General features: G+C 46.7%; 1 protein-coding gene across 3 annotated transcripts in view; it reads left to right on the forward strand.

Moving 5' to 3' along the window:
* HNF1B (HNF1 homeobox B) overlaps nt 1-14,079 on the forward strand; it is a 60,006-nt gene that overhangs the window by 37,493 nt on the left and 8,434 nt on the right. For 2 of the 3 annotated variants that reach the window (XM_023203981.2, XM_023203983.2), the window contains exons 6-8: nt 2,415-2,547; nt 6,273-6,467; nt 8,242-8,360. In XM_023203981.2, the coding sequence (XP_023059749.1) occupies nt 2,415-2,547; nt 6,273-6,467; nt 8,242-8,360 (447 nt within the window). The remainder of the gene's footprint in view (nt 1-2,414; nt 2,548-6,272; nt 6,468-8,241; nt 8,361-14,079) is intronic. The other variant, XM_023203984.2, reaches the window with a different exon arrangement.

Below are 14,079 nucleotides of genomic sequence, written 5' to 3' on the forward strand. Positions count from 1 at the left end.
ATCCTTAGCAGTGCCCTAGCTTCCATCAGTCCAGGAGCTAAATAGAAAGTAATGGTTGTAGCTGGGCACAGTGGTTCACACATGTAATTCCACTACTTTGGGAGGTGAGGAAAGATAATTGCTTGAGCCCAGGAGTTCAAGACACAGCAAGACCCTGTCTCTACAAAAAATTTAAAAATTAGCTGGGCATGGTGATGCATGCCTGTTGTCCCAGCTACTCCAGAGGTTGAGGTGACAAGATCGCTTAATTGCAGGAGTTCGAAACTGCAGTGAGCTGTGATCGTGCCACTGCACTCTAGCCTTGGCGACAGAGTAACACCCTGCCTCAAAAAAAAATAATAAAAAATAAAAAATAATGGTTGCATTTTAGAATGGGAAGTAACTTGATCAAGGTTGCCCAAACTTAGTATGTGGATAAGATTTAAGCTCCAGCAAAACTGGATTTTAACTCTGGCTTTTTCACTTATGAGTCAAGTGACACAGAAATAGTCTCAACTCTTCTAAAGATCAGTTTCTTAATCTGCAGTATAGGGACTGATAGTAATAATGCCTGCACTACTTGTGTCATTATCTATTAAGGACAATCAGTGAAAGCACTTTACAAATCCTAAAGCCACACACATTTAAATTATCTTTATTACCGGCTTCCACATTTCTCTTATACCATTAACCAAATGCTGAAATGGCAGAGAAATTACTGTCACTTGGTTGACTTTCTCCAAAGGAACTACATTACCCAAGAGATTCAGTCTGAAGGCATGTTACGGACTTTTTTTTTTTTTTTAATGACTCTGACATTTTGAAAAACAAGTCCAGCAAACAGGCTGGTTCTCTCTTGTTTGATGTGGTCAGAATTCCTTCTTGGTCATGTGACCCCCTAACTCATTTCTTGATGCTTGTTTTAAAAACACAAACAAACCTGTTTGGTTTTTTCTTTCTTTCTTTTTCAAATTAACCTTGGACGCTGTGGGGTTGACCAGAAGGGCAGGGTGGGAGATACCATCTTACCTGGGTGCTGGTGTGCGACCTATAGTCTGAAGAGCTCTGGGAAGTGAAAGATGGAAGAAGGAAAGTTGAGTTACTCAGACATCTGGTGTATCCTAACCCTAGAGCACTTCTCATGGTTCCTGATGCTCTCAAGCATGCCTGGGTTCAGAATAAGAGGGGCCAGTCCTTTCTTAATAATAACTTTAAAAATTATTTTGAGGCTGGGCACAGTGGCTCCCGCCTGTAACCCCAGCAATTTGGGAGGCCGAGGTGGGCACATAACCTGAGGTCAGGAGTTCAAGACCAGCCTGGCCAACATAGTGAAATTCCATCTCTACTAAAAATACAAAAATTAGCCAGGTGTGGTGGTGGGTGCCTGTAGTTCCAGCCACTCAGGAGGCTGAGGCAGGAGAATTGCTTGAACCCGGGAGGCGGAGGTTGCAGTGAGCCGAGATCACGCCACTGCACTCCAGCCTGGGCGGCAGAGCTGGACTCCACCTCAAAAAAAGAAAAAAATTATTTTGAAACTATAAGTAGTAAACTGATTTATCATGGAAAAAGTGTAGGTGTGTATAAAACTGATGGTGCCCTTATAATTACAACTAGAGTTAATGGGAGAACATTGGAAACATTTCTGATAACATCAGAAACAAGCACATCTGTTACAGCCGTTATTGTTTAATACTATAAGTTCTAAGCAATGCAATAGAACATGTAGACATACCCGTACTGGCAAGGAAAAGACTCTGTTACCATCAGATGCTTGTATTACAATTACATACTTGGAAAAAAATCAATGAGGAAAAGACACTAGTAAGTTTCAATGAAGTGGTCATGTACAAAGTAAACACACAAAAATCAGTAGCTTTCTCATACTAATCTGTCATTAAAATATAATGGCGATTACAATATAGGATCCTTGACCAAAAAAGAAATAAAAAATTTTGTAATGTGTACTGGAGATGTAGAAAAAGTAGAGAAACCTTATAATGGCTAATCTCCCTCAACCCTTAGTAATTTCTGAAGCTGGCTAGTAACTCAGTCAGTCAACTACAAATGCACCATGAGGGCAGGGATCATTGTCTGTTTTACTTACTGCTCTATCCCCAGCACCTAGAATAGTGTCTGTCCCACAGTAGACACTTAATAATTGTGATTTTTTCTTTTTTTGTAGAGATGGGATTTCACCATGTTGCCCAGGCTGGTCTTGAACTCCTGAGCTCAGCCAGTCCTCCTGCCTTGGCCTCCCAAAATGCTGGGATTACAGGCGTGAACCACCTCGCCCAGCCAATAATTGTTATTGAGTGAATGAAGGAATGAATTTGAGAACTAGCCATGCCAAGGAATCGCTAAGTCACATCATGTTAGAAACTGCTCTTTGTGGTCCAAGACTACCCATGTTTCTCTTGTTTTTTTCTCTCCATCAGATCTCAGTCTCGGGAGGAGGTTTGCCCCCAGTCAGCACCTTGACGAATATCCACAGCCTCTCCCACCATAACCCCCAGCAATCTCAAAACCTCATCATGACACCCCTCTCTGGAGTCATGGCAATTGCACAAAGTAAGTTCTATTCTTGGTCAGAAAACTTGGGGGTAGGGAGAAGAAGAATGGGAAGCAAATTAGTGCGGTGAAAAATAACTGTAGGTCTCCTTCAAACTCACCCACGCTTGTAGATTTGGTTTAACTTCTTTAGTTTCTCATCGGTCTCCTTAAATCCAATATTTGGATTGTTTAGCCTAAAACAAGAGAAAATGATGGAATGGATTTGTATCCCGGTCACAGTTTAGCAACCGTGCATCCTGGGCCAAATCATTGAACCTTTAGGAGATTCAATGTCCTCATCTATAAAATAGGTTGTTGAAGTGATCAAATGACAGTGAATATGAACATGCTTATAAATCTCTAAAGCATGAATATGTATAACACGGTATCTTACACTTTGTCTTGAGTTCATTCCGTCACTAAGTAGGTGGTAGATTTTTCAGGAGGTTCTTTATGTTTGGTCATGATGAAGTAAGAATGACAGATTTCCTTCTAAATGGGGAATTTTGTGTGGTATATGAAATCTCCTTGGCCAGCAGTGAAAATACACCGAGGGAGGACCCAGAAAGAAACTGCCAGTGTATCTGAGAGCTTTGAAAACTTTAAGGAGAAATAGGTTGCTTTGGGACATCACACGCCTGAAGACACAGAGATGGATCAGGTCCCTCCAGCTCCAGGAGGCTCATATTCAACAGCAAGCCTGTGCCCTCCCATACATAGGCCATCTCGAGGCATGAGAAGGCTGAAGGGAACTGTGGTTGTGGATGTCTCTTGAGAGTTTTAATGCTGATGAGTATTCAGCATATTTTCAGCTTCACCATGACAGCTCAGGCCAAGTCATTGTTTCTCAAAACCATCCTTGTGACCCTTGGATGTATTACTAGATGTCTTGGGAGAGATGTAAGGGTAGCACATTGGTCATCTTTCTTTCAACCTTGTATCGCTCCATTGTCCTCTTGACCTTCCTTGTGTCTAGGGCCCATGTTGGCCATCTCTTTGTCTCTGCCTTTTTCTTCCTTCCCTCTTCTCTCCCTAAATCAGCTCTAGCTAGGGTCAGAACTTGGATTCTCACTTCTGAAGAGAATGACTTACACATCCTTTGAAGTCAGAACAGGGCTAGGCCCATTGGAGCACACAAATTTATTGAATATGTGTGGCTCTCACTCTATCCTTAGCTGCTTGGAAATTGACACACATTGCATTTATTTTGGCAGAAGGAAAATGGGACTGGGGAAGCATTTGGAGAACTCATAATATAAATGATCATTTTAAATGTACTGCCTTTTGACTGGGCCCTCTGGTATATGGAATATGGTAATTATACTAACACCAGAGTTTGGAATGAGATAAGATACCTAAAACCAGCTTGTTTGCTATTTAGAAGATTTGATTAAAAGACCCATGGAGAAGATATTCCACTTATTTCTGCAACCAAAATAATAAACAAACTGTCCCACTGATTTCTTCCATTCTAAGCTTTCACTGCCATATAGTTTATATATATATATATATATATTTAGGTACTAAGTAAATTAAAATTTTCCCTGGGGCTAGTCTATATCTTTCCATTTTGCACTTTCTAATATCCTCTACTCATATTTCTCTATCATCTCACAATGCTCTTTAATTTCCTATTCAGATGAGCTACACCAGAGTGCACACTGACCTTAGAAGGATGGCTGTATGTGTACATATCTGTGTACACTGGGGTAGACGGAGCATGAGGAATGGTGAGAATCACCAGAAAATTGCTGAGACACAGAGGTCCTACACTACGGAGTGTCAGGACGAAGAATTGGTTGCAGGCATCCTTATTTAACTGACTGATGTGTTGAGTACCACAGGCCCTGCCTCAGAATTGCAGAAGCCCATGGAGAAGGTGGAAACAAATTATGTGTCAGGGCCAATTCCTCATTCTCCACTCATTCTCACCTCTTCATCCTATTCTCTTCCTCCTCTCTTCCGTGGACTGGATAGCAGACTTCCCAAGCAAGAACCAGTGCCCAGAAACAGAAACAGATGAAAAGGTCAAGACTTACCCACTGAGGGAGCTGGAATGACATCAGCGGCTCTCAGTCCTGGAATTGAGGCACATTAGGATCACAGACTGCATTGAAAATAAGGTTCCTGGGCCCCACCTCTGAAGGTTCTGACTCATTAGGTCTTGGGTGGGGCCCAGGAATGTGTATTTGTTAAAGAGCTCCCCTAGATGATTTCCGAAGCATACGCAGGTTTCAGAACTATGCCTTCAAATGTCATCCACTCTAGACAGGATCATTTGCTTTTCTGGGCAGCAGTTTCCCAAAAAAAGCAGCAGCAGTGCTCTGAAATTTCTCACAAACAGCAAATCCATGGGGCTTCCTGGGAGACTGAGACCGTAAGCAGGAGGTAGGAAAGTGAAACACAGTAATCAGGGTATCTGGTGAGATGCTGGCTTGAGGAGACGCTGAGCCCCCTAGGGAACTGGAGACAGTGTTGTTCTGAGGGTGATCAGAGCATCCCACCCCCCAGCCCCCACCCAGGAGAGCCAGAAGCTGGATTATCCCCCTGTCCTTTCTGCTCAGGGGTCTCGCCTTTTAGGTTTCTGATAACAGTATCAGCTAAAGCTCTGAGTAGGCAATTGTTAAGGACTCCGTGTTATCTCCATTGATGACTTCCCACAAACCTGCTTATGAAACCGCCTCCATTTCAGGAAAGCCTCTCTAGATGTCCCTTCCGCATCCACCTAAAACAGACCTTTTTCTGGATTCCTTCTTCATCCCATTCTTTCCCCAGTTTCCCAGAAAGCAAGAACACAGGAACATAGCCGGCCCCAGGAAGTAGGTCCAGGTGTCTTCTCTCCTGATCGTCCTGTCCCCACTCCGATCCTACCTTAGCTGTCTTCCTCCGTGTCGCTCTTAGGGAGGAGATAGACCGTGGGTACCAGGGGATCCAGCCCTCCCAGTTCTGGCCCAGGTTCTAAAGAGGCCTCAGGATACAGACACAGTTCCAAGTCACAGAGGCCCTGACATCCCCAGAGCAGAAAGATCGGAAGACCCGCTATAAGTGCCACAAGACAACCTTTAATGTACTACTTCCTCTTTCTAAAACCTGGTCCTTTTAGTGCCACAAGCCCTATGCTGCCAGATAAGATATGCCCACTTCATAGACTGGCTGAGTTCCAGTGTTTTCTCCCGTCTCTGTTACAATCAAGGGAGTTGGCACCTGACATCTCTCGGGGTCTTTGTACAGTCTACTAAATAAGGGTCTCCAGACTTCACACTCCTGGGACTATGGAAGTTGTTTTTGATCAAAATTTGGGTCCCTGCACAATCCTGCCCTCTACTGGACAGACAGATCTGGGCAATAACCTGTGCTTCAGTTAACTCTGCCCTGCAGGCACCAGGGCAAGCCTCTCTCACAGCCTGGCATGGATGGAGTGGGCAAGCAGAGCCAGCTTTTCCAAAGCCCTGCTAACCTCAAGAAAGCTAAGTTTGGGAGGTCACAGGATGACTTCGGGAGACTCTCAGGCTTTAGTCAGATCTGTTTAATGCCCGTCTCCAACCCACAACTCACTGTGGAATTTGAGCAAGTAAATTAATCTCTCCAAGTCTCCATTTCTTTAAACTCACCTCCCATGCAATCTCCTATGTAACAGGCTCAGCCCAGTGACTGGGACATTGAGCAGGGGCTCAAATGATGACATCCATTCACCTCTTCTCCTCCCAGGAGCCGTCTCTGATCTTTTCCTCTTGCTCCCACAGGCCTCAACACTTCCCAAGCACAGAGTGTCCCTGTCATCAACAGTGTGGCCGGCAGCCTGGCAGCCCTGCAGCCCGTCCAGTTCTCCCAGCAGCTGCACAGCCCTCACCAGCAGCCCCTCATGCAGCAGAGCCCAGGCAGCCACATGGCCCAGCAGCCCTTTATGGCAGCTGTGACTCAACTGCAGAACTCACACAGTAAGGACACGGGCATTGGAGGGAGGGAGCGCTGAGGACCCTCAGTGGCCAACCACTTTCCCTCTCTGGGTCTGAATTTTCTCAGAAGTTTATTGGCTTGGTCGCTTTTCCCTGCCTATGATCAACCGACCAAGACAGTTTCTCAAGTGTAATTCGTGTGTGTTGCTGTACCTTTTCTAGTCCTCTCTTCTACCCTTGAGATTCCCAGGGAAGGTTTGAAGAGGACAGTGTAGGCCTACAGATGAAGGGGAGTTGGAGCCAGAGAGCATGTGCAACACACACCGCCAATTTCCCATTCCAACACCTCTGGAAAAGATCGCACCCAGAAACCACCAGCACCTTTTCCCAGTGAACCTCAACTTAGCCTTTGCAATCCCAACTTCCAAGCAGCCATTATCAGATGATCAGAGTTGGCATCTAATTTGCATCCCGTTTGCCTTCCCTAAAATAGAAGAATCTTCTAGAGTCCTGTGTCCTCCTATTTATACACCACAAACACCGCTAATCAAGAACCAGGAACACAAGTGAAAAATACCAGTGGCACGCCGTCCTGGGCATTAGAGTTTCTTGCTCCCTGCCACCCTTGCATCCCTGCACACAGACTTTTTCTCATACCCAATTTCTATACCTACCCCAAGCCTACCTTTCGACCACTTATTTCTCATCCAATCTCTGCCTTTCGTCCTGAGTCCCAGGCTTCCAATCCTCTGGCCAGGTCTGGCTATAGCCCCTGACACAGGAGTTTGGGGAGGAATCATGGCTTCTCTGCTTCAGAAACCCCAAGGAAGTGTTCAGTATAAAGCACTAGTCTTAGATCAGACAGACCTGGATTTAAATCCTGGCTGTGATATTTACCAGCTATGTAGCCTAATGCAAGTTACTTAGCCACTCTAAGCCCAATCTCTTCATCCACGAAATGGAAGTAGTATGCATTTAGGGTCATTATGAGCATGAAATAAACATAGGGGTGAACTGCGTTTGGTAAGCATAAAGAATTGTCAAGATTATTTATAAAGGGACTCCTAGAAGGCAATGATGGTGGAAGAGATTTGTGTTTCTTCTCTAGCTGCATCGGATAAGCTGTGGGTCTGGGGGAGAACAGCCACGTCCAGCCTTCTATCTTCAGGGCTCAATCCCCACTCAGGCCTGTGGAGCTGGTTTCTGAGCACCATCTCACATTCCAATCACATTTTAGTGGCTTCTGAAAATCTGCCACAGCCTGTAGCACAGTCTGAGACCACATGTGCCCCACTTCCCATCCTCCCAGAGCGTGGCAATGTGCTCCCCACTTACCCCTATCCCTTCACCTGGCCAGGCTTCCTCAGTGGCCAGGCCTGGGTGGGACAGTCAGAGAGTGGTCACCAGTGACCTGTGGACTGCTGAGGCCCAGCAGGCCTGGCCACCCATGAAGAGAGAGCCCATGGTGCCCCGGACCAGGAAATAACCTGCCTCCCTGCATGAGAAGGGCAAGCTGAGGCAATGGCCAGTGACCTTCACCCCTGTTCCATACCGGAGGGCTCCCTGTTAGGCCCCATGTTCTGAGAACAGGCTGGTCTCTCCCTCAGAGCCAAGCATCCGCATGCTTTCGGGAGTTGGTCGTGTGACTTGGAATTTACATGAATCTTATGGATAACTCATAAAAGAAATCCCCGCTATAACCACCACCCCTTTTATCTGCCCGGGGAGATGGGAGCTGTGGTGTGGGATGGGGGCTCTGTAGCTGTGTATGTGCCTGTGTATGCACCTTGATTCTGTCTTTACTCTGTCTCTCCAGTGTACGCACACAAGCAGGAACCCCCCCAGTATTCCCACACCTCCCGGTTTCCATCTGCAATGGTGGTCACAGATACCAGCAGCATCAGTACACTCACCAACATGTCTTCAAGTAAACAGGTAATGCCAGCAGGATTTGCGGGGGTTGGGGTGTGGGCAGGGTGTGACTAAGGCTATTGATGTGCAGAGGGTGTGGCAAGCATGGACTTGGCCAGAAGTTAGGTCCTTCTGAGGCCCCCTGCTACTTGCAAAGGGAATCCTTAAGGTCCCAGGGCGAAAAAAGGGCCACAGGCTGAAAGGGCTTATTGCTCCCCCAGATTCCCCAGTAAGAGCACTAAACAAGGACAGAAGTTTGATAGGTTGCTGGAGCCTGGATGACACAGAGTGCTTAGACATTGAGATTGAGTGTTCCCTAATAGAATGATCGTGGAAAAGGTATTTCCAAGGAGGGCTCAGGAGGACAGGTCCCCTGCTGAGGTTCGTGCTTTGCAAGAGGGATCCCTGAGGATCCACAAAGTCGTCAGTGGCGAAAGTAACCAGGAAGTCAGAGGTCCTGAGGCTGATTGCCTTTGACCCAGAATGCCATAAGTCCGGGAATGACCCAGTTATGTCAACCCATGGGGACTCCCCAGTAGACAGCCTGGCTTTTCCAGGGGTATGCATCCACTTGCGGTTTTATCAAGAAATTTAGAATCAACTTCCTGGTGCACTGAAAGTGGGGAATCCAGAGGCTTAGTCACTGTTTCAGTTGATGACTAAGCCCCACCTCCGAATAGAGGTGATGGAATAGTAAAGACAGGCAGCTGATGGCGAGGCTCGTTGCTGCAGCTTGGACAGCTGGACCGCAAGAAGACACCAAGAGTTAGAAAACAGGACAAGCTGTCTGAATACAGGCCATGATTCCAGAGTAACACAATGAAACCTTTTAGTAGCTGGGGTCTGTGCAGCGTGGGAACTGTTTGGCCTCTATCGATTACTAGATAAGTAGGTGACAACCTTGAACTTCATGTCAGAGGCGCTCAGCAGAATTTGGTCTTGTTGATGGTCTTTTTTTCATCTGAGCCCTGCAAATCACACTTCATCCACCGCCATGGGCTTCCCAGGAGGTTCCTTCATGGGATCAGGTTCTCTATCCTTTCCTTTGCCCTGATCTCCTCCCAGCCCTAGAGTGTAGGTGGAGCAGGTGGGTTCTACTCCTAGTTCTGCCATTTGCTTGGTGACCTTGACCTCCCTGAGCCTTCATTTCTTCATCTTTAAAGTGAGAGTTGTAACATCTGCTTTTTCTGAGGATTCAGCAAGGTTGCACAGATTAAGTAACTGGTGTCTTGGGCACTGAAACACACACACGGCCAGGGCAGCTGGGCTCCGGAGCTGGGCGTAGAAGGAGAGGTGTGTGGGACCTGCTTTGTCACTCTTCTCTCACCCAATAGATGAAAGGACAACTCCTCGCTACCCTGCCCTTCGACTCCCGTGCGAGTTCCCACTCTTTGTAGTGAGCAGGGAAAACATTTATCTGTGCTCACAAATCTCAGTCGGGGGGCAGCCAGGCGCAGCGGCCCTCCTTGGGAATACCTTCCCCTTTGAAAGGTTTATCAATCCATCTGCCGCTTGGTCAGCCCCAGAGAGGACCATGATTAATTATTCCTGTCTCTCCCAAGTTGACTTTGATGGTTGCTTGTTGAAACAAGTCCTCTGAATTCAGGAAATGGTCTCCTAATCAAAATACTTTAAGATGCTCCCTGAGACGCTGCACCAGCCCCCTACTGGCTTCTCCTCTCCATTGGACAGAGTGGCCAGCCGACCTTGAAGCTGCATGAGTGGCCTCCCAGAACTGCTGTGACATTGTCTCCATGTCCCCAGACATTTCAGGAGTCTGGCAATAGACTCATTTCTGTGATGATGAGGATGATTATTACACTTAGGATGAAAAATACTCATGTGGCACATTACAGTTTATACTTCTCATGAACATTGTCTCATCGTGTTCTTTTTACTGCAACCTCCTAAGTACAAAGAAATAAACTAAAGCCCAGAGATGAAGAGTGACCTGCCCAAGGTCACACAGATGATAAATTCTAGAGCTGGACCTTCAGGCTTTAGTCTTTGACTCCAAATACTTGCCTTCCACTACCCATCTTTAAAATTCTATGGTAACTGCTGCCACTCTTGTCTTTGTGGTCAGGAACAAGAGTAAAAAATAAGTTTACGGCCGGGCGCGGTGGCTCAAGCCTGTAATCCCAGCACTTTGGGAGGCTGAGACGGGCAGATCACGAGGTCAGGAGATGGAGACCATCCTGGCTAACACGGTGAAACCCCGTCTCTACTAAAAAATACAAAAACCTAGCCGGGCGAGGTGGCGGGCGCCTGTAGTCCCAGCTACTCAGGAGGCTGAGGCAGGAGAATGGCATAAACCCGCGAGGCAGAGCTTGCAGTGAGCTGAGATCTGGCCACCGCACCCCAGCCTGGGCGACAGAGCGAGACTCCGTCTCAAAAAAACAAAACTAAAATAAAAATAAGTTCAGTTACTATATTCCACTAGGAAACATTCTTCCAACAAGTTGAAAGAGAAGGAGGAATGGGAAGGGCACAGTGAAGTAAAATGAGGGTAAAGGTGCTGCCTCCTGACAGCAGAAGGTACCCAAGGTGAAGACAGTTTGTACAAACTGTTCCTAAGGCAAAGGGTCAGAAGTGAGTTCTGAAAGAGACCTGATGGCAATTCTGCTTTTTTGTTTTTGTTTTAAGGTCTTATATTCCAACAGGAATTGCAAATTCACGGCTGGCGTGTTCCAATTTATTGCTTATAGCGATGTCTGTTTGCATCACTATAAAGAAATATCTGAGGCTGGGTAAAAGAGGTTAAAAGGCTTATGGTTCTGCAGGCTGTACAGGAAGCATGATGCCAGCATCTGCCTCTGCTGAAGGCCTCAGAAGGTTTACAATCATGGCGGAAGGTGCAGGCAGGGCAGGTGCATCACATGGCGAAGAGTGGGAGCAGGAGAGAGAAGGGGGAGGCCCTGGGCTTATTTATTTATTTATTTATTTATTCATTTATTTATTTATTTATTTATATTTTTATGTTTTGAGACAGGGTCCTATTCTGTCACCCAGGCTGGAGTGCAGTGGCACTATCACAGCTCACTGCAGCTTTAACCTCCTGGGCGCAATCAATCCTCCCGTCTCAGCCTCCAGAGTAACTGAGACTACAGGCACACACCACCATGCCAGGCTAATTTTTGCATTTTTTTTTGTTTTGCCATATTGCCCAGGCTGTTCTTAAACTCCTGCGCTCAAGTGAACCACCTGCCTTGGCTTCCCAAAGTGCTGGGATTACAGGTGTGAGCCACCATGCCTAGCCCTAGACTCTTTTAAACAGCCAGATCTCACGTGAACTAACTCAAGCATGAATTCACTCACTCATCACCAAGGGGATGATGCTAAGCCATTTATGAGCGATCTGCTCCCATGATCCAGTACCTCCCACTAAGCCCCACCTGCAATCTGGGGAATCACATTTCAACATGAGATTTGGAGGGGACACACATCCAAACCATATCATTCTACCCGTGGCCTCCCAAATCTCATGTCCTTCTCACATTGCAAAATACAATCATCCCTTCCCACTAGTCCCTGAAAGTCTTAACTCATTCCAGTATTAACTCAAAAGTCCAAAGTTTCATCTGAGACTCAAGAGCAAGTCCTTCCACCTATGAGCTTGTAAAATAAAAAGCTACTTACTTCCAAAATACAATGGTGGTACAGGCATTGTGTAGATGTTCCCATCCCAAAAGAAATACATCGGCCAAAAGAAAGGGGTAACACCCCATGTAAGTCTGAAACCCAACAGGGCAGGCATTAAATCTTAAAGCTCCAAAATAATCCTTGATTCCATGTCCCATATCCTGGGCACATTGGTGTGCCAGATGGGCTCCCAAGGCCTTGGGCAGATCTGCCCTGTGGCTTTTACATTCTGAGGTTGCAAGCTGCTAGTGGCTTTACCATTCTGAGGTCTAGAGGGTAGCAGGCACATTCCCACAGCTCCATTAGGCAGTATCCTGCTGGGGACTCTGTGGGGGTGGGAGGACTCCAATCCACATTTCCCCTCAACACTGCCCTCGTGGAGGTTCTCCGTGGGGGTTCTGCCCCTGCAGCAGGCTTCTGCCTGGGCACCCAGGCTTTCTGATACATCCTCTGAAATCTAGGAGGAAGCTGCCAAGCCTCCTTCACTCTTGCATTCTGTGCATCTGCAGGCTTAACACCACATGGAACCCACCAAGGCTTACAGACTGCGCCCTCTAGAGTGGTGGTCTGGGCTGTATTTGGGGCCCTTTGAGCCAGAGCTGAAGCTAGAGCAGCAGGTATGCAGGGATCAGTGTCCGAAGGCTGTGCAGGACAGCAGGGCCTTTGGTCTAGCCCCCAAAACCATATTTTCTTCCTAAGCCTCTGGGCCTCTAATGGGAGGGGCTGCCTACAAGATTTCTGAAATACTTCAATGCCTTTTTTCCATTGTCTTGGCTATTAGCACATGGCCCTCTTTAGTCAAGCTAATCTCTCTAGCAAGTTGTTGCTCCACAGGCCACTTGAATTCCTTCTCTACCATAGGGTTAGGCTGCAAATTTTCCAAACTTTTATGCTCTGCTTCCCTTTTTAAATGTAAATTCCAACATTCCAAATGTAGGTTATTCCTTTGCTTCCATAGCTGACTGTGCATTGTTAGAAGCAGCCAGGCCACATCTTGAATGTTTTACTGCTTAGAAATGTCTTCCCTTAGATACCCTAGGCTATCATTCTGAAGTTTAAACTTCCACAGATCCCTAGAATATGGACACAATGCAGCCAAGTTCTCCGCCTGGGTGTAAGGAGGGTGACCTTTGCTCTAGTTCCCAATCAGTTCCTCATTTCCATCTGAGACCTCATCAGCCTGGGTCTCATGAGGTTGATGAGACCTCATGAGGTTGATGAGGTTGATGAGACCTCATCAGACCTCATCAACCTCAATCAGACCTCATTGCTTTCTATATTTCTGTCAGGATTTTGGTCACAATCACTTAACAGGTCTCTAAGAAATTCCAAACTTTCCTTCATCTTCCTGTCTTCTTCTGGCCCTCTAAACTCCCAATCTCTGCCTGTTGCCCATTGCCAAAGCTGCTTCCACATCTTCAAGTATTTTTTGTTGTTGTTGTTGGGCAGGGGCAGGATGGAGTTTTGCTCTTGTTGTCCAGCCTGGAGTGCAATGGTGTGATCTTGGCTCACTGCAACCTACACCTCCCGGGTTCAAGCAATTCTGCCTCAGCCTCCCAAGTAGCTAGGATTACAGGTGCAGGCTACCACGCCTGGCTAATTTTTTGTATTTTTAGTAGAAATAGGGTTTCACCACGTTGGCCAGGCTGGTCTCAAACTCCTGACCTCAGGTGATCCACCTGCCTTGGCCTCCCAAAGTGCTGGGATTACAGGCGTGAGCCACTGTGCCTGGCCATCTTCAAGTATCTTTATGGCAATGTCCCACTCCCAGTACCAGTTTTTTGTGTTAGTCCATTTGCATCACGATAAAGGAATACCTGAGGCTGGGTAACTTACAAAGAAAATACATTTAATTGGCTCATGGCTCTGCAGGTTGTACAGGAGGTGCGGTGCTAGCATCTGCTTCTGGTGAGGGCCTTAGGAAGCCTACAGTCAGGGCAGAAGGTAAAAGGGGAATAGGCGTGTCACATGGTGAGATAAAGAGCAAGAGAGAGAAAGGGGCGATCCCAGACTCTTAATCAGATCTTGTGTGAATTAACTTGAGTGAGAGCTCACTTATCACCAAGGGGATGGTGCTGAGCCATTCATAAGGGATCTGCCA

This window comes from Piliocolobus tephrosceles, chromosome 16 (genome assembly GCF_002776525.5).
Source record: "Piliocolobus tephrosceles isolate RC106 chromosome 16, ASM277652v3, whole genome shotgun sequence".
In the NCBI taxonomy this organism is placed as follows: domain Eukaryota; kingdom Metazoa; phylum Chordata; class Mammalia; order Primates; family Cercopithecidae; genus Piliocolobus; species Piliocolobus tephrosceles.